Source organism: Sciurus carolinensis, chromosome 3 (genome assembly GCF_902686445.1).
Source record: "Sciurus carolinensis chromosome 3, mSciCar1.2, whole genome shotgun sequence".
Lineage (NCBI taxonomy): Eukaryota > Metazoa > Chordata > Mammalia > Rodentia > Sciuridae > Sciurus > Sciurus carolinensis.
In genome coordinates this window covers 49,546,220-49,572,932 of record NC_062215.1, presented here as the reverse complement: position 1 = coordinate 49,572,932, position 26,713 = coordinate 49,546,220, and the positions used below count along the sequence as shown (strand labels likewise).

The following is a 26,713-nucleotide window of genomic DNA, read 5'->3' as shown; positions in this document are numbered from 1 at the left end:
TATTGTTTGCAAAGTACCCTTTACTGTTTATTTCCTTCACAATAGGGTAGAACAGACAAAATTACAGAGGAAAATGACCAAAGACTTCACATTTTGTGCCTCTCTTCAGTCATTCCATTGTATCCGGACTTGATCATTCTTCACTTATAATTTTTGTGTGAACTTCCCGACTCTTTACCCGTAGTTTATTGACCTGAGACTCTGCAATGTCAGCCCTTTCCTCTGCTTCCTCCAATTCATGCTGTATCTTGCGGAATTTAGATAGATTCGTGTTGGATTGTTCCTCCTGAGAATAGAAATGGAATCATAAGAAGCCCATAGTACACATCTTTCTAGACTCTTGGCATATATAGATAAGCAAAATCATACCTCTCCTAGATTTTGTTATCATTGAAATTAATATTGTGATTTAACTGGGGCTTGTCACCTCATAAATAAGTACATCCTTATTTTTGAAAACGAAGCATATTAAAAGATATGTACCAAAAGTAGAGCAATAAAAAATGTTAAGATCAGAGGAGAAGGCAAGAATATTAAAGTCAAGATTGTTAATACTTGATTTTAGGTGATAACTGTTCACTAAAGTATTCTTTATCATATTGAGGATGAATTTAATAGTTTTTTAAAATTGAAATAAATGATCTATTTTACTATGATCTATTTTACTATGTTTTGGCACAAAATATTACTTTTTCCCTCCTGCTTTGGATGTAAAAATTGTACTGACAGATTCTCTAATATAAAGTAATCCTTACATTGTAGAAACTAAGCCTATTCAAATATCAGTGGAAAATTCCTTTAATGAAGTAAGGGTCTTTATACTAAGTAATTCATCCATGTTGCAACTGCACTCATGATTAAAACAGCCTGTATTTTCTTCCCCCTGTTCTCTCTTGGACAGGTTCTGGTATGAGGGTTATGCAGGCTTCTTAACATGATTTGGAAAGCTCTCCGTCTTTTCCCATGATCTTGAACAGCTTACATAGCTGGGGGATTATCTGTTCCTTGAAATTTTGAAAGACCAATCTGGACCTGGGTTCATTTTCAGAAGTAATTCTGAAATAACTTATCCAGCTAAATTAGCAATTTATATTCTCCTAGAAAAATCATGAATTTCTTCAGGTTTTCAATTTTTTGGTAGGTTTACATAGTAATTATACTAATTTTTTTCTATGTCCATGGTTTATTCCTTTTCTCATTTCTAATGTTGTGAGTTTATATTTTCTCTCACTTTCCCGTTGATTAAACTAGTCAAAAGTATATTTATTAATTCCTTGGTTGTTAGATATTACTAACATAATCAAATTAGAAACTAGTATACTCTAGTTAATTGATTTCTACCTTATTTTTAATGGTGCTTCTTATTTCCATTATTTTGTTATTTATAATTTCTGGATAACACTGTCAGTTTATTAACTTATTTTTATTTTTGATTCATAATGAAAGCACATACTGCAATGAGTAACTTCCAAACAACAGCTTTGACTTCAATATGTAGGTTTGTAAAAGTAGCATCTTCTTCGTAATTTTATTTATAATTAATTATTTAGTAATTATACTTTTATTTCAAATTTATCTCAAATTTATATCAAATTTATTATAGAATTATAAAGGACAGTTTGTTTTTTAGCATTTAAGTATGTAAGAATTTTTGTTTATATTTTCTCATTTCTTGACAATTTTATCAGATAATGAACAGAGATTATGGCCAGGCTTATTTCTGCTTTTAAATTTTTCTTTCTTTGTGAACTGAAAGTTTACTTTTAAAATCAAACTTTTGATATTACAAATGATAAGAAATAACTACAAAAATGTACAAAAGTTTTAAATTCAAGTCTTACATAAAACGGTTTATTTACTGAACAGGGTAATGAATCTAATTATCCATCTGCTTTTCTTAACCAAAGGACTTCACTCTTCCCGTAATGTAGAACTTAAGGATACTTACAGCCTCCTCTGCTTGTCTCTTGTAAGATTTCACTTTTGCCTGAAGTTTATCTACCAAATCCTGAAGCCTGAGAATATTTTTCCGATCTTCTTCCGTCTGAAAGATCATAAAAATCAGAGGGCCTTAATTCTAAAGTACTATTACATCATTGTATATGAGCACTTCACATATATTTAGAAGAGTACTTAGGTGATAAAAACTAATCCTGTACCTGGTAAGTGAGTTCCTTCACTCGCCTCTCATGTTTGCGCAGACCTTTGACAGCCTCAACATTACGCTTTTGCTCACTCTCAACTTCCCCTTCCAGCTCACGCACCTGCAAACAGACAGGTTCTTAGAACTTTCATCAAATCAGACATTGGAAGCAGAAGGAAATAGATATTGGGAGACCCACCCTGGCCTCCAACTTCTGAATCTGCTTCTTGCCGCCCTTCAATGCCAGCTGCTCAGCCTCATCCAGACGGAGCTGCAGGTCCTTGACTGTCTGCTCCATGTTCTTCTTCATCCGTTCTAGGTGGGCGCTGGTGTCCTGCTCCTTCTTCAGCTCCTCGGCCATCATGGCGGCCTGATTAAAAAGTAAATTTAAAAAATCAAGAAAACTATTGCTGTAGGCAGTATCACTGCTAAATTGATGGAGAAGTGTGCCTGCTACTCACATCAGTGATGGCTTTCTTGGCCTTCTCTTCTGCATTTCGGGCTTCTTGGATAATGTCCTCCATCTCTCCTTGCATTTGGGAAATGTCTGTCTCCAGCTTCTTCTTGGTGTTAATCAGGCTAGTGTTCTATTTTAAAATAAATTATACATCTTTTTATCATGTTATCAAAGTACCATTTTTTGAAAAAAATTAGTTTAAAAACTACAAGTAAGAAATGCTTTCAATATTAAAGAATTTTTTAAGTAGTACAAATAAATAAAATAGAAATCTTATAGAATATTGAGCACCTTCAAGTGCATAGTTCATAAGTAGACTAAATAGCTCTGTAATATTATAGTTGTCATTTACCAATGAAATATTCACAGGGATAAAATTATAATGTTCACAACATTCAATCTCTGCACAATAAAAATGTCAATATTAATAAGTCAATGAAACTAATAATAACAGACTATGAATCAGTCTTAGTATATTATAGCCAGTCAATAATATTTGTTTAACATAAAATAAGGAGAGTTTTCTCAATTATACAATGAAAAAAATGGTAAAAGCAGAAAACCTGGCTGTCATATAAAAAATTCAGGCCTCCGTATTTCAGGCACATAAACAGCAATCCACAGGGGAGTTCCTTGTGCTAAATCCCACCTGAGTATGCAGGAGTTGGACACGTTCACTGGCATCCAGGAGCTCTTGTTCTGCAATTTTCCTGCTCCTCTCCGTCTGCTCCAGTGTGGCACGCAGCTCCTCAATCTCAGCCTGCAGCAGGTTGGCTCTGCGCTCAACCATGGCCAGCTGTTCCTTCAGGTCCTCCTGACCCCGGAGAGCATCATCCAGGTGCAGCTGGGTATCCTGTGGAATAAGAGATCATTGAGATACCACATTCTCAGGCTGCAGTCACAGAAATCATCCTGGGTCCATCTTTGGAAGCCATGTACCTTGAGTATGCCTTGGGTGTTCCTATAGTTCCTCAGGGCCTCGGCAGCCATGCGGTTGGCATGGTTCAGCTGGATTTCCATTTCATTGAGGTCTCCCTCCATCTTCTTCTTGATCCTGATGGCATCGTTCCTGCTCCTGATCTCAGCATCCAGTGTGCTCTGCATCGACTCCACGACTCTAATGTGGTTTCTCTTCAGCTGGTCAATTTCCTCATCCTTCTCAGCAATTTTCCTGTCGATTTCAGACTTGACTTGGTTCAGTTCAAGCTGGATGCGCAGGATCTTTCCCTCTTCATGTTCAAGAGATGCCTTAATGACCGCAAAAAGTGACATTAGCAAGAAATAGTCAGAAGTTTTTCTGCAAGGCATTAATTTTATGCTATGTATTTTTTTACAACCTACACAGATGTGCTTAATTTTTTTCTGAATTTGTTGGTGTAATACAATTCAATCTGTACCTCAGCTTCTTCTAAAGCAGCCTGAAGTTCACACTTCTCTTGTTCTACTTGTTTCTTTATTTTCTCCAGTTCATGGATACGTTTTCCTCCCTCTGCGATCTGCTCCGTGAGGTCAGAAATCTCCTCTGTTGTTTGGGTAAAAGACAGGTAAGGATTTGGCCAAACACATGACAAGAGAGAGAAATACCTTTAAGTCATGAATATTATTGAAAGTGAAAGGGACTCACGCTGCAAATTTTTGTTCTCTCGCTTCAGGGTTTCTAGCTGATCCAAGGATTCCTCATAGGCATTCTTCATCTTGAACAGCTCAGTGCCAAGGGACCGGGCCTCCTTCTGGGATGCTTCCAGTTCAGCATGTGTTTCCTCATATTTCTGCTTCCATTCTGCTAGGATCTGAAAAATCCAGAGCGGTTACCTGTTGTATAAGACAGAAAAAATCACAGAGAGCAGAGGATGCTGCAAGAATCACCTTATCAAAGTTCCTTTGCTTTTTGTCCAGGGCTGCACAGGCAGCATTGGTCCTCTCCACATCAAGCATGAGGTCCTCCACCTCGTTCTGCAACCTCTGTTTTGTCTTCTCCAAGGATGCACATTTGGCATTCACAGCTTCTACATGTTCCTCAGCAGCCTGTAGCCTCTGGGCAAGCTTCTTCCTGAAAAATTATATAAAAATTTAGGGGGAAGTAAACATAACAGCAATTATGAATTATTAGCACCTGAAGCATATTGGGAACTTCATACTAATGTGATCTATTAGTTCACTCACAAACATCAGCAAGCTCCTTTTATGAACCAGATATTGAGGCAACAATAAGAAAAAAAGTTCCCTGCCTTATGAAGCTTACAAACTAGTGGGAGAAATAAACAATAAGCAAGTCAGAAAATCTATGACAATACTTTCAGATATAAGTATGACAAAGAGAAGTAAAGTTGGGTAAATGACAGACAACTACTTTAGGTACTCAGGAAAGTCCTCCCCCAGGAGAGTCAGAGTGAGCTAGAAGAAGACCTGAATGGATAGTATTCCTAACAGATGGAACAGTACAAAACCCTAAAGCAGCAAAGAACTTGGTGCGCTTGACACATGTAAGTTCTGTAATTAGTATTCATTTGCCATTTTTTTTATTCCTTAACTAAATTTTAGTCTAGTACAATAGGGACTGTGTTTGCTTTATTCATGAATAACACACAGGATTGGTAGTGATTGGCAAATAGAAGCTAGTTAATAAGCATCACTGACTCTGCCAAGTTTTCTGTACATTCTCTCACTGCTGTGCACATACTTGGCCTCCTCCAGCTCCTCTGTGCGCTGGATGGCATCCGTCTCATATTTGGTCCTCCACTGGGCAACCTCACTGTTGGCCTTGGACAGCGCCCTCTGCAGCTCAGCCTTGGATTCTTGCTCCTCCTCATACTGCTCCCGCAGCAGGTCACAGTCGTGGCGGGAGGACTGGAGTGCATGGGCCAGCGCGTTCTTGGCCTGTGGAGGTAGTTATGCCTTCATTTTACTGGATGTCTAAGTATTTAATTTTTAAGTTTCAAAACCCTCTAAAAGTTGGTGTAACTGAATTTGTTTATGGTCAACTCAGGGGTCAAATCAGTCTTAGAATAATTGTTACCTTTACTTCTTCTTCAAGTTGCCTCTTTAATTCTTCAATCTGTTGAGTAAATGCTTGCTTTCCCCTTGATAACTGAGATACCAGAGCTTCTTTTTCATCAAGCTGGCGTGAAAATTCACCTAGACCAAAGAAAAGACACATTGTTTTCTAAGTGAAGAAAATATTCTGCAAACCCATGTTAAAAACAAATTTAATCCTTATCCCCTGAAATGAATACTCAGATGATTGAATTCTATATTGACATCTTCATGTTCAATGCTAAATTTGGGTAATTATGGTGGAAATTCCACATCAATCCAAATGAATAAATACAGCTAAAAGTTTTTTTGCCCTCTTCATAACTGATTATTTTAGCCTATGTAATATGTAAAACCTGGTGATAGTTGTCAAAAAAGGAGCTAAAATGTCTAATTCAACATAGTTCCACTTCCATAGACTTTTGAGAGACTGGACTGTCCATTACCCCAGTCAGCAATTTAGTTCATGTTGATGCAACTTAAAAAAAACACAAAATGTTTCCTGAAGCAGAAGCCTTGGGCCAATGCTGGAATGACCCCTATTCCCAACATCCCCTTTGTGAAAAATAAGTATTCAAGACCTTTCTGTAGCAGAGCTTGGTCTAGTTATATGGAAATATTTATTTCCAGTGTTGTCCCAAAATGACCTTGCACGTAGATTGAGAGTCTGAGCCTTTCAATGAATCACACATGATCTCAGTCGCTTTTATTAGACTGCAACCAAATCATTTGTTCTTAACCACATCATCATCACCACCACACTTAAGCACCAAAGAAGAGGGGAGATTTACCAGACTCAGTCTGCAAGCGTCCCCTCTGGGTTGTCAGGTCATTGATCAGCCGCTGCTGCTCTTCTTCTTTTGATTTCAGTTCACTTACTTGGTCCTCTAGAGTACGGCACATCTTCTCTAGGTTTCCCTACAGGATAAAAAGTGAAAGAAGGAAGTGAAGACCTTTCAGTATAGTGATCTTTGCAGTAGCTATAATTTCTCCCCAAATGAAATATGTAATACTTGTTTTGATACATGAGTCAAATTATCTAATATGCATTGTGATATAGAAGAATTTAGTTCTTTTTATTTATAAAAGCTAGTCATGAAGCTCTATGCAATAGTAATATAAAAATTATAGTAAGTTCTAATTTTAAGATTACATAAGAGTTATATGGTATGTATTCTAAAAGCATGTTACAAACTATTACATTGCCTTTCTATACACTGAAACCTTGCTGTTGGATAATTAAAACCATGGAAGAGTTGTATTCTCCAGTTGGAGGACTGAGGACAACAAATGACCTATTTTCTAAAGCTAGTACTGTAATTATAAGTGGGGCGATATGCTGCTGTGCTTAGCCTCTGGATTTCTGTTTACTCATATGTTAAATGGAAATAATAGAAATAGTTTATTATTTTTCGTACTTACCATTCTGGACTACTGCAAATAACAAATGACTTATTGTATATAATGTGTCATGAATAAACTATGATGTGTCCATATGAGCTAGTGAATTAATATCAGTTTTCCCATATCTGTTGTACCTTGGCTTTAGAGATCGTCTCTACATTACTAGCAAGGTCATCAATCTCCATCTTCATCTCACTCTTCTCCTTCTCCAGCTTCTGCTTGACCCGCTGCAGGTTGTCAATCTGCTCACCAAGTTCAGCCACACTGTCCGCATGCTTCTTCCTCAGGGTGGCCGCAGTGGCTTCATGCTGCAGGGTTGCTTCCTCCAGGTCCCTGCGCATTTTCTGGAACTCAGCCTCTCGCTTCTTATTTAGTTCTATCTGGGCTGAAGTGGCCCCACCAGCTTCTTCCAGTCGCTCGCTGATCTCCTCCAGTTCCCGAGAGAGGTCAGAGCGCTGCTTCTCTGCTTTGGCCCTGGAAGCCCGCTCTGCCTCAATTTCCTCCTCCAGCTCCTCAATGCGAGCCTGAAAATGATGGTAAATACAAACTGAGTTTCTAGTGTCAGTCATTTTCTTCTTGTTGAATTAGATTGATGGAGATCATGTACTTACTTGTAACTCCTTGATCTTCTTCTGCAATTGAATGCCAAGTGCCTGTTCATCTTCAATCTTGCTTTGCAGATTGCTCATTTCAAACTCTTTTCTTTTAGAAAAGCAGCAAAGGGCAACAATTTAGTTCATCCACAGCAGTAGAAGCAAATCTCTGAGCTATTCTTTCATACTTACTTTTTGAGCTTTTCATCAAGTTGCTGTTTTTCATTTTCAATGTCCATTATGGACTCTTGGGCCAACTTCAAGTCACCCTCCAGTTTCCTCTTAGCCCTTTCTAAGTCCATACGAAGTTTCTTTTCTTGCTCCAAGGACCCTTCAAGCTAAATATAAATTATGTTGAGTAGGAAAGCCCAGTTTCCTTTAGAAGAAATAATTTCCTTGATAATGCTGGACTTACATCATCCACTTGCTGTTCAAGCTTGATTTTAGCTTTGGTCAGGGTGTTGACTTTGTCCTCCTCTGCCTGCAGGTCATCCAGGGTCTGCTGGTGGGCCTCTTGGAGGGCCTTCTTCTCCTTGGTCAGCTTAGCGATGGTTTCATCCAGGCCTGCCATCTCTTCTGTGAGGTTTTTCACCTACAGAGGTTAAGAAAGAGATGAGCTCTGCCACCTCACTAAGAACCTGTATATAGTACAACAGAGTACGCTTCATACCTTGTTCTCCGTGGCATGCTTCTCCTTTTCAACCTTGGCCAGTGTCAGCTCTAGGTCGTCAATGTCTTTCTTCAGTTCTGAGCACTCATCTTCCAGTTTCCTCTTCTTGGCGGTCAGCTCAGCATTGATCTCCTCCTCATCCTCAGCTCTCTCAGTCACCTCTTTGATTTTGGCCTCAAGCTGAATTTTGGTTTTGATCAGCTGGTCACATCTTTCCTCTGCATCAGCCAAACCTTCAGCTTCCTTGAAATTACAATTGAGAATAAAGAATGAAATTCTTTAGGCTGATAAGAGTATAAATTTCTGCAGTTGTTCCTTTGGGTTTCACTTATTTATGTTTTCACAGATTTTGTTTCATGAACCAATTACTAATGTGTAGTACATTTCCATATGAAAAAAAAAAACAAAAATACTGGTTGTTGACCTGTTCCTTTAGAAGAGTGTATTCCATAGTAGATTAGAAAATCTCTCTCTCAAAAGCTATCATTAATGTGGAAAGTAATTCATGACATCAGAGAACAGAGAAGTTGAGTGCAGGGTTGGTTTCATGAAAAAAGTGATATTTGAGTTAGACCTTGAGAGATTGGTAGTATTTGGGTCTGCAGAAGTCAACTTATTAGGAAGAAAATCACAATGGGATGGGGAAGCATTCCTTCCAGAAAACTTCAACCTGCAGCTGCTACTGAAATACATTTCTTTGTAGTACTGAAAGATGGTCCTGGTTATGATGCTTTAAATTTAAGATGAGGCGTAAAATAATCAAAAAATTCCTGGCAACCCCGTTTCCAATTAAGGGGAACAGAGCAGGCAGAAAATGAGAGAGCCATGGAATATATATTCATCAGTGATCCTCCATGTCAGCTTTTGAGTACACAAAAGAATATAATGTGCTCCATATAGCTATGTAGTGAATGTAGTGGTATAGAACAGATTCTGAGAAAGTCTCTGGAGAGAATAGAAAAAAGTTTGGAATAGATTTAAAGGAGGTAGAGGCAATAAAGAAAAAAAGGAGGGGAGACTCCTTCTGTAATCTTGAAGGAGTTATTACACTGCCCAAACTTGACAGCAGAGACTAATCTCATCAGAAAAAAAATATGATTTTGTGATGAGTAAATTATACCAGACCAATTCAATTCTCTCCAAATGAAAAATAGTCTTATAAATTACATTTCCAAGTTGATGGAAGCAGTTCTAAAATGATTGGCCCCAAAGTGAGCAGTGAGTAGTTTGGACAGAATAGTAGAGAACTGGAAGTAGGCAGAGAAATTTAGGCTCTGATGAAGCAATCTGGGTGTGGGTGTGATAGGGTACTGACTATGGTGATCATAGAAAGAGTGAATAAGAATTTTGGAAAGAGTGAATAAGAATTTTTGTATCAATAATTAACAATAATTTAAGAAAATTTGGTGTTGAATACTGCCATTTGTCAGCTGAAAATATTGAAATTTATGACTTATGGACATCAAGAAAGTATTCAAGGAAGTTTCAGGAAAAAAAATCTCCCTCTGTGATTTCCTCCCCTTAATATTTTATTTGGGATTGTTCCATGTTAAAATCACTTTCAAGGACTTTCTTCCAAAGGAAAAGACATAAATCCTGTAGTTTGATTAAATTGTGTAGAATGAAAGATGATGGGCATTTCTACCTCATTGTTGTGGTGCTGTTTGAGGGGGCAATGAAGAGATACCTGGAGGGCTTTAACTTTCTCTCTTGAATACTTGTCTGCCCTGCTGACTATCCAGCCCACTGCCTATAATGGTCTGAGTTTTAGCATTTGCATTCTGATTAGTGATACCTAAGATGGTACCCCCAACTTACAGCCTGAACTTGGAGCTGCAAGTCATTTTTTTCTTTTAACAGTGACACCATCTTTTCTTCTAATTCCTTCCTTTTTGCCTCTGACTTCGCAAGTTCATCTTTGGTTTTCTGGAACTCTTCCTTCATGGTAGCCATCTCCTTCTCAGTTTCTGCACTCTTTAGGAGAGGTTTGATCTTAAAGAACAGTTTCATCCAGGGCCAGTGCTTGACATTCATGAAGGCTCGTATGTTGTATTGGATACAGAAGATGGACTCCCTAAAATTCAATGACTGCAAATTAGGTATTGTGTGAATGATGAAATGAGATGAAATGTAGGCAATGAGAGTTGGAGGTTCTGTCCCCACTCTAATCCTCACCTGCTTACAAATGTTCAGGTTATAAGTGATATTTGGTGTGATAGTCAAGGACTTGCCAATCACTCATTCCTCTACCTTGCTGCTTCTCAAGCTTTGGCATGCATAAAAATTACCTAATGGGCTTGATAAAATACTGATTCCTGAACTCTACCTTCAAAGAGTCAGATTTAGAGGATTTGGGGTGGGAGCTGAAATTGTGCACTTTTAACAGGTTCACAAGGGATGGTGATAATGTGAATCAAGGACCACCCTTTGAGAAGCATTGCTGTGCCTCAGTGCCTTTCAGACATTCTTATAAAATACCATATGAGAAGCAGGAGGGAAATACAACCTTTAAAGAATGTGGGGTATGAGATTAAAAATGCTAGAATTTCTTTGACAATCTCTAGCTTTATATTTCAATGTTGTGTGAATTTTGCACTATATTCCATGTGACCACAGTTGCTTTAATTTAGATTTGAAGGAATTAATTTCAGTTTGAAGGAATTATTTACCCTCATATATAGACAGTTATTTATTCAAATACATACATAATGATTAGGACCCAAATTTACTATTGTTAATGAGATAGAATGCCACGGAAATTTTTAGCATGATTTCAAGTGGTAAAAATAAAATTTGTTTCATGCAGATTGTTTTATGTTTACACATATATATCCACATATGTGCAGATGTACAGAGTGGCAATGTAAAATGCATATCTCACTATAAGTCCTGGTCATGTATATCCTGCAACCTGAGTGATGCCTAACTCTATAGTCTTTGAATTCTGTCCCTGCAACAAATTAGATGACATTGTATTAACTTCCTACAAAGTCTTTCACAAATGCCCTTAATATTTTAAATCATGAATGGTTCAATAATAGAAATGATAACATGGAAGAAGGATTATGTAGGATTCTATTGTGTATAAAACCATTCTTGAAAATGTTATACATGTCCTCTGTTTAATCATCTGCCTAATAAATTCACATTAGAACCAAGTGCTATGGCAAAAATTTGTCTCTGCTTTCTCACTGATGTATTTTATCTTGTTAGATGAGAACTATGAACACTTCATGCTTCTCGATTTTTTAGCCAAACACTCAGAATATATTTTATGGTGATGATCCTCTAAGTTTTCCCTCACTTCTCTATGGGACTCATTCATTCCTTCTTACTTCAGTGTCCTTACCATAGTTGAGTCTTAACTATAAGCTACCTCAAGTGTGTTTTGTTTATTCATGTTTTTAGAAAACATGAATAAACAATATGTTTTTGTACCTTCTCTCCACCATCTTCTGGTACTCCACTCTTGCCAAGAACCCTCTGCACATGGCCTGGGTGCGAGTAATCAGTTGGGCCAGCTTGTCATCTCTCATCTCCTCTAGGAGCCCCAGAAGACCAGCTTTGAAAAAGACCTGTGTGTGGGAAGTGTTATAGATCAAAATTTTTACATAAAATTCAAAGGGATAGAAATAGCATCAGATCGGATTTAGAGAATATTACCTTGGTGTGACCAAATTTATACTGGGTGTGGTCAATGTCAATGGACCCAAGAAGTTTCTCAGAAGCCTTCTTGCTGTCAATATACTGTCCCTCAGGGATAGCACTTGCATTCAGTACCTTGTATCTGTTAAAGCAAATGCAGTTAAAAAAAAAAAAAAAAAGCATTTGGTTTACTGATGAAACAAGTAATAGCTAAATATTAAGTGATTTATTTAAAAATCAAAGTTTTTAAAAAAGTTATTATTCTTTGTTCAAAGAAGGATGACACTGTTTACATGAATGGTCAACCTATTGGCTATCAATTTTTACTCCATTTTATCATCTCTTACAGTTGCAATTTTCCTTTCTGCCTCATCAGACCCTGTTCTCAGGAAAGAACTTCATAATCTTTTTCACATTAAGCTATAGATGGCCTACAGAATATAATATTATCCCTGCTTGAAAACTTGCTGTTTAGAATCCTGAGACAAGAAAGCTACTTTTTATTGAAGAATCTGGTAGAAGTTACTTCAGGTGTGGAGAATTGTCCTAAACACTTAAAATCAAACTTAGGGGTATGTCAAATCTTGAGAGCACTGCAGTTCTCTGCCAGCTCCACCAGACCTAGACTTAGGAGAGACCCACTCCCTGCAGTTGCCACCCAGGCCCTATTCTGGGATATACAAGATATGCTTGTCTAGGAAGGAGAAAAAGGATCTAAAGAGTTGTCACATTGATATGTCCCCTCTGTTTCTGTGAAACACTTGGAAGCTTATGAATGAGAGAAAAATGATGATAGATACAACCAAAGGAAGCAACAGAACATGACTTATTTGAAGTTATACATGCATAGCAGAGTTACCAACTTAGCCACTTAAATGTGTGACTTTGGGCAAATAACCTTTATGAACCTCAGGTTATTCATCTATAAAATGAGGTCATGATAGTACTTATCTTTACTAGGCTTTTATAATGATTAAATGAGATAATCCAAACATACTAAATATTCAAAAAGATAGTTCTCATAACTAAATTGAAGTTAATGCACACATATCTGTGAACTAGTCAGGAGCATGGTAAGTCCAATGAAAATTCTTCACAGTGCTTAAAATATAATACACCTATATTTTAAAGGAATTTCGAGATGTACACTTTTTACTTTTATGGCTAATTAAAAATTTTCACTAAATTGTTCTGCTTGTATTAAATTTGTTCATACAAAACTTCAAGATATGCCATAATTAGGAGAGTCTGACCTCTGCTTGAAATCTGCATAAAGGATTCTGCTTGGGAATCCCTTCCTACAGATGCGGATGCCTTCCAGCACACCATTACACCTCAGCTGGTGCAGGACAAGTTCGTGCTCCATGGCACCTAAAAAATATGTATAGATTTTACTGCAGAGTTATGAAAAGGGAGTATGACAATCATGTCCTCTACTTTCATTCTAGAGTTTCTTACCTGGAGTTTTAGTTTCATTGGGAATGATACACCTCACAAAATGAGGATGGGTGCTCCTGAGGTTGGTCATCAGTTTGTTCAGATTCTCCTGTAAAACCAGTCATCTCAGACTATTGACATGGTAATGAGCAGTTGGCATTGTTTCTAAAATCAATTTTTATAGTTGGGTTGAATGACCTGTATGGACTGTTTTCACATGAAAGAACACCTCAAATGCTTCTCCTGAGATTAGTTTCTTCCTCAGTACATTTTTCTGAATTTAAGTTGGCAGAAGTTACTCACATACATCAGCACCGTCCTTCTTTCTACCCACATTGTTGGCCACCCACAGATACTTACAAGGTCACTGCTACCCATTCTAGATAATCACTCTCTCTTCTACTAAACTCTACAGTTCTCCAAAAAGTAAAAGCAAGCCTGCACCACATTTGAACTTTTTCTCATAAATATAGCTCCCTCTTTCCAGCTCTGTAAAATTTTAGGACATAAAGTTTATAAGTGAAAAAAACTACCAGTTATAGTTGAGAATTAATTTAAGATCAAGGAGACTATATGAGCTTTGTTGTAGGTTATCTGCTAGATTTCATCAGTCTTGCTGATGTCTGTTAGTCTCTCTGTGTACATGTCATTGTTCCTTGTCACGACTCACTAGATTATGAAGGTAGAGCATTAAGTTTTATGAAATTTCCTATCACATAGTCTTCACTATTTGACTTAGCATGAAAGGTGAGATAACAATTTCTAAGTAATTAAAATCATTTCTCTCTAAGTTAAATCAATAGAAGTCATTAGATAATGTCAGTTCTTTCCTAATATCTCTTGAAAAGAAGATCTCCTGTTTCTGAAAACAAATTTTTGGACTGGGAGTTTAACTCAGTTTCTAGGATATTCGAGGCTCTGGGTTCGTTCCCTAGTACTGGAAAAAAAAATTCCCAAAGTAACTGGGGAATGCAAGAACAATTCCTTCCTTACCCTGAAAAGGGCAGACACAGTCTGGAAAGAAGAGCCCTTCTTCTTGCCACCTTTCTTGGCACCTCCACCGCCACTTGCCTCTGGAGAAGAAAAGAAGTATCATTTAATGTAGTTCAGAATCAACAGGGCTACACTTGCCTATTAGCAGATGTCTGTGCTTTTACACACTCATCAAATGGAGCATTTTCCAACTCTATTGGTGCCTCTATTTGAATTGTATTTTTAACTAAGTTTTCATCACTTTTCTGTGATTCTTTCTCCTTTGGGAAATAATGTGAAGGGCATTCCCCTCACCATATAGAAATGGACACCCCAATATTTGGACATTAAGGAATACACTAACTTTAGAAATCATCAATAAAGCAAGTATGGAGAGGCAGAAGTCAGTCACTACATTATAATAAATATCCCCAAATATTCAGTGTAGTGGAAGAAGCAGGAGAGAATCACAGAAGCTGAGGCCTTTTATTGATTGAGTGCATGATAGTTCCTCCTCTCTCACCCTTTGCAAGTAGGGCCCCTATCTGTAGTGACATGAGCCACACATGTATAATTATAGACCAGCCTACCTATTCAATGCTTAGGAGAATAATGGGTTTCACCAGCAAACATTCTGCCAAGGACTATGAGTTCTCCAGGCTCAAACTAACATCACATTTTGTAATATCTACAGAAAATGTTAGACTTTTGAGCAATACCTGCTTCAGCAGTTTGAGCCCCAGAAAAGAGGAAAGCTAGAGTTTTCAATGAAGACTTCTGGTACAGTCCAACCACAGTCTCATTCAGGGGGTCCTTGTTCTTGTCCAGCCAGCCGGTGATGTTGTAGTCCACAGTGCCGGCATAGTGAATCAGGGAGAAGTGGGCCTCAGCCTTCCCTTTGACCACCTTGGGCTTCTGGAAGTTGGCAGACTTTCCAAGATGCTGCTCATACAGTTTGTTCTTGAAGGAGGTGTCTGTTGCCTTGGGGAACATGCACTCCTCTTCCAGGATGGAAAAGATGCCCATAGGCTGGATTGAAGATGAGGTAAAAGGTCATCTGGGTGAATGTGAAAAGCAGAGTACACAGGCAGAAGGGACCGAGTGGACAGAGGAGGATACCTTCTCGATGAGCTCAATGCAGGCAGCCAGGTCCATCCCAAAGTCAATGAAGGTCCACTCGATGCCTTCCTTCTTGTACTCCTCCTGCTCCAGCACGAACATGTGGTGGTTGAAAAACTGTTGCAGTTTCTCGTTGGTGAAGTTGATGCACAGCTGCTCCAGGCTGTTGAACTAAATAAATAGATGTGTTTACTTCTCTCTTAAGAGAATTGAGCATTTAAAAAAATACTTTACTTTTAAATTTAAAACTTTGAGTCCAATAGACTTTAGATGATAGATGTGAGAATCATTGGACCAAAGAGATTCCTTTGAAATAAAAAGTAAAAAGTATAGGAGGTTTCAGGATGTGTGGAATCTATCTACCATTCTCTTCTGCCATTTTATAGAAAATCCTGTCAGTATTAACATTTTCCCCCTGCATTTGCTTAAGTTTACTCAGGTGTTTTCCTGAGTTTCTACTTAATCATTCCATATTTATTCCCATTACCTTTTACATCTATTAGAGGGCTCATAGCTTTCAGTGGACTTACGAGCCAACTTGCAACCCATGAGAAATTGTCTAGGAGTCTACATTGTGAGAAATTATGGTCAGCATTTCAAGGGAGCAATAATTACTACATCTATTCTTTAATGTGAAAAGAAAAAATAATCATGATACCAAAAATTAAATGCAATATGAGAACACACACTTCTATTGTAAAAGTTCCACCAAAATGTTAAAATTAACATTAACTAGATATAAAGCACAATTATGTGGAATCTTTTCCCTTGCTTTTTTATATTTTATGTAATGCCCAAATTTTACCTTAATAATTGGGAAGAATATAAACTTCTTAAAAACTATAAGCAGGAAAAATGTATTTCATAATCAAATATGAATTTTTATTTCATGATATCACATTTATGAGATTAAAAGCTAATTTCATTTATTAATGCTGACTCTATAAAGTTTTCTAAGCTTTTATTATCTCTGTAAGTATTTCCAAATGATTTCTCCACCATATTTTCAGAGCATACTGTTTATCAGTAAGGTTTACATTGATATTTTCATGTTAACTTCATTTTGTTTTGTGGGATTTTTATAACCCTCTCCCTCCATAACACCAAATTAATTCATAATTCCCTCTGGACCACATAGCAAGTTGGGTCATCATTAAGTATATTGTTTCTCATAGAAGTGGAATTACCACTACAATAAATGATTAGTAGCTGCCAAATCAATCTCTTTTAAGTCTTAATATAACTGACAGTTGTAAGAAAAAAGCCATAATATTCATAAATTCTTTATTGTCCTACTATAAAATCTCTTCACCAGCCAACTACCAACTCACATCAAAAATCTCAAAGCCAGCAATGTCCAAGACCCCAATGAAGTATTGTCTGGGCTGCTTGGTGTCCAGTTGCTGGTTGATGCGGGTGACCATCCACAGGAACATTTTCTCATACATGGCTTTGGCCAAAGCACCCACTGCATTGAGCACCTTGAAAGACAAAGATAGAGTTCTTAAAGTTACATGAGGACTATAAAAATGTTTTTTATCCTGGTGATGAATTCAAATTATGCACCTACCTGCTCTACAGTCTGGCCTTTAGTAACATACTCATTGCCGACCTTGACCCTGGGGTAGCAGAGGGCTTTGAGCAGGTCAGCAGAGTTCAGGCCCTGGAGATAGGCTGCCTTGTCAGCAACTAAAAGGAAGAAAGGGTAGAACAATTTTATTATAGCCTAACGATACCCACTTCCTTAAATTTTTTAAAGTATATATGTTGTGTAGAGTGTTTTATGTATAACTTTTTGAACATCCTTGCCCATTTTTTCAGTAAGTTAAAGACCTTGGTTATGGGTAGTTTGACCTAAAGAACTTTAGAAATGATGGAAATTATCTAATGCTCATGTTTTACATAATAGATAGTTTAGGTATACTTTAACACTCAATTCTTAAAAGTAAATTTGTCTTCTTAGGAAAACTCACAGGAAACAAGAATGTGATTCAAACAAATATGACATCAACTCAGTTGATACCTTCAGTGCCATCTGGTTCAGCTTGCTCCTCACGCTGCTTTTGCTTGAATTTCATGTTCCCATAATGCATCACAGCCCCCGTGAGCTTATAAATAGACACCTTTTCTTCATTAGTAAAGCCCAAAATATCAATAGCACTCTGTCAAATAACCAATAATATATCTGTTAGGTTACAGTCCACACACTTGCACACTTTATAGTTCACATTCCCCTTCCTGACTTATTGGTCAATCTGAAGAAACTACCAGTATTAATGGGGGGGCAAGAGATTCCTTAGATTGGGTGTAGAAAGGTCTGTTCGACCAAAAACCAGGGAAGAGCAGTCTAATTTTATGTGTATATCATCTTAAGATTCAAAAAGAAAACTTAGGGAACAAGGATAGTAAGTTATTTTGAGAGGTAGTTTGGTCTATTGCAAATAGATATAAAAAATGGTTTGGTTCCAAAGTAATAAACCTTTAGACTATCAAGGTAAGATAAAATGTCCTAGGGGCACATCTTAATATTTTAATTGACTCCAGGAGGCATGTGTATGCTCCTCATACTTCAATCTTTCTTTGCTATTTCTATTGGAGACTAAGTATTTATCTAATGGACCATTGCTCTGACCCAATGCAGAAATTCCAGCTTTTGTGTATTCTACTTACATCTGTGGCCATCAGCTCTTCCTGATCATCAATGCTGGCCACACTGATTTCCCCTTGACTGACAAATGGGTAATCATATGGGTTTGTGGTAATCAGAAGCATTTCTGAATACGTAAAAAAGAGCAAAGATAAGCATAATCATCCTCATCATCAAAGCAAGAGATTTCTAGACAAATTTTGAGATCACTTTATGATGCTTGGTTGAAAGATGCTTGATGGTCAGTGAAGGGGCACTTAAAGGATATGCAGCACCATCTCAAACCCCTTGAAGTTGTTATCATAGCGTCTCTTATCATTCCCTATTTTTAAACACCATTATAATCCAAAAATAACTGCATATGAAAAAAGTTATATCTATAAGTAGTAATTACAGTGTTGACTATTTAAAATTCAGTGTTGAAAACAACCTAAACATCATTAAAAGATAGGGATATGATTAAGTAAATCATGCTTATTTCTAGAAATGGAACACTATGCAACTATTAAAAGTAGTAACATAGATCTATATTTATTGACATGGAGAAAACCATGATAGGCTCAGTGAAAATTACAAAAGGGCATGTAACTATTATTTCAGTTATGTAAATTGTATGTATTTAGCTATATGTAATGATATATATATATATGGAAAATGACCAGGATAAAATTTAACTACTTATAGAAATTGAAGGTGTTATTTTAATTTTCCTTTTGCTTTCTTATAAGTTCTTTGAGTGAGCACATATACATTTTACCAAACTTACAAGCTGTTTTTGCCATGTTAGGGATCCAACCCAGGGCCTTGTGTACAGTAGGCAAGCATCCTACCATGGAGTTACACCCCTAGCCTACAAAGTTATTTTAAAAATTAAATAAACAAGCTGGGTGGGTGGCACATGCTTGTATTTCCAGCTACTTAGGATGTGGAGGCAAAAGAATCACAAATCTGAGCCATCCTGGGCAACTTGGTGAGATCCTGTCTCAAATAAAAAATCAAAAGGTCTGGGGATGTAGTTCAATGGTAGAATGCTCTGCATTCAATCTCTAGTACCACAAAAATAAATAAATAAATAAATAAAATAAAGTACATATAAATTCAACAAAATTCAGACATATATTCATAGGTAATGATACAGAAATTTTGAAAAGGAATTATAATATTTCTTACCAATTAGTTCTGGTTTCTTGTTTGATGTGATCTGATAAAAAATATGATAACTTCTTTCAGCCTTAAGCTGGAAGGTAACTCTAGACTTCTCTAACAGATCTGAAAGAAAACAAACCATACATGGGAAAAGTATAAAAATTCCTGTGATGTACAAATTTTATAGCTCATAAGGAACAGAAAATATTTTTAAGGATATTTGAGCACTTACATGTTTCAATATCAGCAGAAGCCAGTTTTCCTGTAGTGCCAAAGTGGATTCTGATGAATTTACCCTTGAAAGGAAAACTAACATTATTCAATAATATCAAATATAAAAATATTTTTCAATAATATCAAATCTTTTCAAACTCTAAAACACTTGAGATGGTAATGCTTTTAATATTAAATCAATTAGAGACTATGTCAAGAACTAAAAAATATTCTCCTATTTTGTAAGTGAATTTTATCTTTTATTTAAAAATTCGTGAATTTGATACATATGTTAGGTGACATGTTAGTTGGATTTCATAATGTATAAATAGATTAAAAGATCATTTTGTGCCCCATAAAGGCATGCAATTATCATCAATTGAAAATAAATGAGAATTTTAAAATTGTGAATAATAACATAATGACAGGTTAAGAAAAACTCAGAAAAAGCCACATATCCTTCAAGACAGGGTTTTTGATCCATGTTCAGAAGAAAAAAGTCAGTGTAATATAATATGAATAAAAGATTCAGAGAACGTATTCACAAGCATCCCATCAATTTTGACCAGTGGACAGAGCCAATCATAGTGTCCAGGAGACTTACAAAGCGAGAGGAGTTGTCATTCCTCACAGTCTTGGCATTGCCAAAGGCCTCCAGTAGGGGGTTGGCACTGATGATTTGATCTTCCAGGGTCCCCTGCAAAGGAAAGAGCAGTCCTTGCATCTGGGGCTCAGGAATTTCTTCCCTGAGAGTCCTAACAGAGCCTGGATTCTGACTGTGACAAGACACACACCTGCATTTTGCCAGAGGTTGCCTCCTCCTTCTTCTTCTCCCCAGTAACTGCAATTGTTGCAAAGTACTGGATGACACGCTTGGTGTTCACAGTCTTCCCTGCACCAGATTCTCCACTGTCAAATCAAAACAAAATCAAATGAGGTCCCAAAGTTAACAACTATCACAGCCATGAAAGGAAAGCATAAAATCTACTTACGTGATCAGGATTGACTGATTCTCCCGGTCTACAAAAGAGAAATTGTGAACATTTAATATATATATATATTTTTCGTACATTTATAAGTGACAGTAAAGTAAAATGAAATGAACTTAATATTTTTCAGCCTGAGTTTTGCTGTCCTTTGAGCTTGATGAGTCCTAGGTCTACCATCTTTCCAGTACCCCTCTTTCCTACTCCCTCCCCTACTTTTGCATACATACACCCATTTAAAATGAACACTGCCACTTTTATCTGTTTTATGTTCAAGTCTTTCAAGAAATATTTCATTTGGGGAGGGGATTCTGTGATGAAAGAAAGTGTTTGAAAGCCAGAGTATAATCACATGGCTCTATTTTCCTGAAGTACCAGACTTCCTTTTCAATTCTTTAACATTAAATAAATAACAAAAGTGGACTTGACTCTTCAGTTGGGTTTTGATGACAGTTTATGTTAATGACATATTTATTGTGGGTGAAAGAAGTAATGAAAAATGGACATTGGAGATATTTTTAGTGTGTGAAAAGTAAGAAATATAGTACAAGGAGATAGCTGTGAAAGTACTCATGGGTTTAGTCGTATTTTTTAGGGGAAGGTAAAAGTTTGTTTTGATGTTTTATTCTAACAAGGAATTCTCTAAGCTCTTTCCAGAGGGGTGCTGAGTACTTAAGATAAGTCTAGCTGAAGCAATAGTGCAGGAAACAAATTCATAATGTAACTGTCATAATATCTTATATACTTTAAAATCTTAGACCTGTTCAAATTGGCTCTGGGAAAGAGAAATAGCATTTGTGCCATGTTTAATTTATGTTCATTGGTCACAATTTATGATATTAAGAATAAAACCCCAGAGCAAGGTTTACTCTTCTGTTTTTTGACTCATGGTAGGTGGAGATCCAGTTTGTATGTGTGATTGTATGGCTGAGTGTGTGCATGTGTGTACATGTACACATAAATTTGTTTACATTTTTGTTCAAACATTTGAGTTTCTGAGTCATTCAAAAGTAAATTATCTAAGCAGGGACAACCCTTATGTAATATCTCACAAATACACCCACCTCAACTCAACGGAATTGTTTTGAAGTATGTTGAAATTGGTCAGAGACTCTCTCTCTCTCTCTCTCTCTCTCTTTCTCCCCCCCACCCCCATGGTTCTTCTCTAGAAATGTAATGCACACACAAAACATCTGACCCACTCACCAGTCAGCATGAACTGATAGGCATTGTCAGAGATGGAGAAGATGTGGGGCGGGGCCTCCTGGCGCTTTTTGCCTCTGTAGGCCGTCACCACCTCTGGGTTATACACTGGCAGCCACTTGTAGGGGTTGACAGTGACACAGAAGAGTCCCGAATAGGTCTTTGCAAAGAAAGAAAGAATTACTACCCAAAGGCCTTTTCTGTTATTTGCTCAGTTTCTTAATTAATTGGGTTTTAACAAAAAAGGAGGGCTAAAAGTGAATGGTCTACATTTCTTTAAGCGATCAGCATGAAAACAAGTTGGTGTATTCAGCAATGTGGTAACAACATCCCTGAGGAAAGGGACCATAATTCAGAATTCTTATCGCTCCCCTCAGAACTCGTCACAGTGCTTTATCACATAGTAGGAACTCTAAAAACATGTTTGTTTGTTTGTTTTTAAATGTGTACTATGAGACATTTGTACTCTTTTAAAGAAAGAGGCATATACTTCCTTTGCAGAATTAAGATAATTCAAATTTATAAGAACATAAATTTAGATATTAGCTAAGTGTCCAACAATAAGGGAGTGATTAGGTGAACTGTAGTAAATCTTAAGACAACATAAACCATATATTTTTTTTTACCTTTAAGAAGGTAAATGTGACAGATGACAACACTGGAAATATATTTGCAAACTATTTTAAGTTATAAAGATACAGGAAAAAATGATGTAAATACATTATGATTACAACAAAGGAATTTTAAAACATTTGATGACTAGTCCAGAACAGAACAACCAGTTAAAATAGATATTGATCGTAAACATTAGGTACACCTGTATAGGTGTTGCCCAGTTAAATAACAGCACTGGTTAAATTATGCAAAAATATGAGTGTAGCATAACATATTGAGTTTAAAATATTTAATGAAAGTGAATTATGTGCCAGGTCCCTGAAAGGCAGTCGGAATAAAAAATAAATGAGATTGTGTCCCTTGAGGAATTCCCAGTCAATGCAGAAGACAGCGATGTAATGAATGATGCAGGAAAAACATGGCTAATGTGATTGCAAGGACAGAAACAATGGGACACAACCCCTGATTCTGCCTGGGGAAGTCGGAAAGGTTTCACAGAAGAGGTGGCATTCCAAATAGAAGCAACCAGAACACATAGATGCAAAGTACCATTATTTGGGCAAAGTGAAAATGAGTGAAATTTGTCCCTAAAAATAATTTTTGGGTGATAAAATGTTTATCTTTTCCCTCCTTGGAATGATTCTACAATTGGAATGGGGAAGATGTGAGCAGATAGTTGAGATATAATCAGTTACTGCTCAAATATTTGATCAAGAGACCTGTGGTCAATCAGCCAACAAGGATAATGACCTTCCTTGGCTCTGAATGAAAAAGATGTGCTGGTGTTTGTACTATGCCTTACTATAGTGTAATATTTATTACACAGTTCATTACAATAGTAATGAATATTTAACTAGTTAGGCTACTAGTGAAAATGAAACAGGTCACTACTTGGGATCCATTTATGCTTCAGTGGAGCCAGTGGACTGGTAGGGTATGCAGTGATGATGATAAAGACCCCTGGTAGGTGACACTCACATAGATCATCCAGGCTGCATAGCGCTCTTTGAGGTTATACAGCACAGCAGGTTCATGCAGGTGGGTCATCATGGCCATGTCCTCTATCTTGTCATATTTGGGAGGGTTCATGGGGTAAATCTGATCTTCCTTCACTGTCAGAGTCTAGTAAACAAGAAGGATAACCATTAATGTCAATTGAGTGACCAAACCTTACCTGTCCCAATTCCATGAAATACAGCAGGCTCCTGGGTCTATACTCACCGCTCCCGCCTCAGTTTTTACTGTCACTTTCCCAGCTTCTCTGCTTTGAATAGTTCCTTTGACAAAGGATTCCTTGGGCTCTGCCACGAAGACTGATGTCTTGGCATCAAAGGGCCTGTTCTGGGCCTCAATGCGCTCCTTTTCAGATTTTCGGAGGTAAGGAGCAGCCTCCCCAAAAACAGCCATTTCTGAGTCTGAACTCATGGCTGCTGATCTCAGAGGTCCTAAAGAGGATAAAACATTTCACACTGTAGAGACTGAAGGGCTGTTTTAACAGTAGATCTTTATATTATCTGTATTCCATGGGCCCAGTTGGAAATTCCGCTAGGCAGCTCTACTGTACACCAGTTAGTTATTGATACAAACATAATCACAAAAACTGAAATGCATCCAAGGTCTCTATGCACCTAATACTATATTACAGTTTTGCATACATTTTCTTCTTTCATCCTCCAAGGCTCACATTCCAATCAAGAAAATGGGTCTCAGAACTGCTGCTAAGTTGCTTGTATCCTTGGGTAAGTCACTTGATCTCACTGTAGAGATTATATTAATCTTTAGGGATTATAATATCTGCTTTTCTTAATTCACGGTCCATGAGATAGGATGAAGATACTTTGAAAAAAAAAATAGTTACTACTGAACAAGTAGTAATTTGAAATAGTTTAAGCTACCATTTCCATATAAAATGTCATTTACTATAATGTCACAAAATGCCATGTCTTGCCATGTAAAGTCAGAGAACTTTATTTTCTCCTTTAGCTGTATAGACAAATTTGCTCAAAGTGAATTTTGGGGGATTATAGTTTTGTTTACCTTTGTTTCCCCTTTTAGTGGAGTGCTTAGTAGAGTCACTCTAACAAAATTTCTTTGCATAGTAAATCCAGTCAATCAGTTTAACCTAGTTAGACTAGTTAATGATAAAATCCAAAGCAGTGCCCCCTTTGCTATTCTGAATTTCCTTCTAAAGAATGCAGGCCTCGGTTGCTTCAGACTGTGCTGTCTGCAGGTTGCCAGTGGCATCAGTAGAATGCTTGGTTTGGCAAAGAATGCCACAGCAGTCATTGCATGATCAAATTACTTGAAATCATTTTAATCCCTATCCCAGTCTCCCTCTTTAGAAGTGCAGTGTGTAGTAGTAGGACTGATTAATGCCTTTATTATAGAAAACTAAAATTCTACAGTGTTTTCATTTTAGATAGCACTCAGCATTGCACAAAGTGACTTTTTACAAGAGCTTTAAAGAAGTTTAAAGGGAGCATCTTCGTGGATACTTCCTATCTTATTTCTTGGGCATCCTGATCACTGAATGAATGCTAATAGCAGGATACATTTTTATCAAAATCTGAGCACTTTAGCAAGGAAATCTGAGTGGTGTCTTTTGTTTTTGTTTTTTTTTTTTTTTTTTCTTCAGAGGCAAAATAATATTCTAATAGAAATAATTCTCTTGCTTAAATGTCACCTCACTAGTACCTGAGTCATAAACAAGACAGTGAAAGCCCTCCCCTTCTCTGTCCCTCTCCACCTCCTTACTGTTGTTGGAGGTTATTTACTGAGGTAAGCATTTTCTTAAAGGTTGCTAAGTGACACAAACCCATCCCAGAGACTTTTGCATTCACCTCCAAGGACTGGTTAGTCCAAATCTTACCTTGTTAGCAAGTGAGAAGATGTAGCCTGGAAGTAAGGCAGTTCTGTAAAAGAAAAGGGAAAAGCACTTGGTTAACCAAAGGGGAGGGATTCTATTTGCGAATTACTTGCTATTATAAGCAAAAAGCAACAGAATTCATAGGTGTAAAAGGCCAAGTAGCAAGACAGCAGTACCAGAACCAGCAGGGCTCAGGCGATATGGCCAGTGTCCCTCTTGAAAGACCGGTCCTGCTCCCACTTACCTTGGAGCTTTTTAAAGCAGGACGAGTCAGCCTCATTCCGAAGGCTCTTTTATATGGATAGTTATGGAAACAATGCAGCTGCCTCTTCTTTCTTAAGTCAAAAGGAATTGTTTGGCAAAAAACCTCTTGGCAGTCTGGTGTCCCTGCATAATTCTCATTCATATTAAGAATGGTTGGATATAATTAGAAATATTTTTCTTATTGAGTATGTGGATAAATCTCCTATGGATAATTTGAGAAGATGATGTGAAAGGAAGATTCAGACTCGTGGATAAAGGCATTGACTGGGCAGCCAGGTTACCTGGCTTCTCTCATAACTTCTTTTTGGCCTTGTTAGGCATACAATTCAGAATTGCCTTACATCACTTTTGCATATCTCACATATTAAATGATACAAATAAAATACACATATTTATTTTAATTTTACGAGACTTAATTTTTCACCTGTTAATCCTATCTTTTTAACCCTGCAAAATTAAGCTGTGTTTTCTACAATTTAAAAAGAGAAAGTCCTCCCTTTTTTTCCCCCAGTAGTATTATAGTTCTGAGAATTTCCTGACTCTCGTGAAATAGCAGTTTTTTTCTTACAATTTCTTTTGCCCAATCTGTTGCCTCCATGCAGCACATCATTTCCTATCCCCTTCTCATTTGATGTACCTGCAATAGGAAAGGTTGAATATTTTCTAGGAGAAAAAGGTGATTTTTTTAGTGTATTTTCCAGTGTTTTTATGTCATAGTACACCAAGAAAATAATGCAAGTATTTTATATAGCGTGCTAGAGAAACATGGAAGAGATTTGGCTGTATATATAGTTGGTTTGGTGAGATTATTTCTTTACATTTCCTTACTTTTCTTTATGTAACATAAAATAGCAAATATAATATATACGGCATTAAGGAAAATGTTAAATACAGAAGGTGTCTTGAACTTCCAAATAATGTCTTTTTGAAACTTTTAGGAAGAAACTTGAGCTAGATTCCACAAATTAAACTTGTTTGTGTCTAATTTTATTCTTGAAATGTGACACATATTTTCAGATCAAAATGTTATTAATAATACAGTATCTGCATTCTTGATGATTACTGATAATTATCGTGGCAATCTTTGCCTAAGAAGGTGCTAAAGATGTAAAAGCAAATTTTTTTAACTGTTGAAATTACATTCCCAAAATTCTCTGGCTCTTCTTTTTCCTTCATTGATGAAATATAATGTTGATTTTTTTTAGGATAATAAGAATAGAATTTTAACCCATTTTATTTGAACTCTTTCATATCAAATATTTCAAAAGAGGATGAAGGCCTAATCTTCAAGAAATCCATG

At 36.9% G+C, this 26,713-nt stretch overlaps 1 protein-coding gene across 1 annotated transcript; it reads right to left on the bottom strand.

The window, feature by feature from the left end:
* Positions 1-25,412, bottom strand: LOC124980980 (myosin-2). Its single transcript, XM_047547111.1, has 40 exons — positions 25,394-25,412; positions 25,153-25,195; positions 23,505-23,728; positions 23,262-23,405; positions 21,672-21,828; positions 20,472-20,499; positions 20,274-20,388; positions 20,084-20,176; positions 19,499-19,562; positions 19,291-19,389; positions 18,144-18,247; positions 17,497-17,635; positions 17,044-17,162; positions 16,805-16,954; positions 15,474-15,644; positions 15,074-15,383; positions 14,376-14,455; positions 13,404-13,491; positions 13,199-13,316; positions 11,964-12,087; positions 11,739-11,875; positions 10,119-10,374; positions 8,301-8,543; positions 8,046-8,222; positions 7,823-7,968; positions 7,649-7,739; positions 7,172-7,561; positions 6,425-6,551; positions 5,617-5,735; positions 5,281-5,477; positions 4,467-4,650; positions 4,225-4,390; positions 3,998-4,122; positions 3,540-3,848; positions 3,250-3,453; positions 2,605-2,730; positions 2,343-2,513; positions 2,160-2,264; positions 1,949-2,044; positions 1-286 (listed from the first exon to the last, which is right to left on the bottom strand). Exons 3-40 carry the CDS (start codon positions 23,706-23,708, stop codon positions 134-136), a joined length of 5,829 nt encoding a protein of 1,942 aa, XP_047403067.1. The 5' UTR covers positions 23,709-23,728; positions 25,153-25,195; positions 25,394-25,412; the 3' UTR covers positions 1-133.
* Between the last annotated feature and the right edge of the window lie 1,301 nt (positions 25,413-26,713).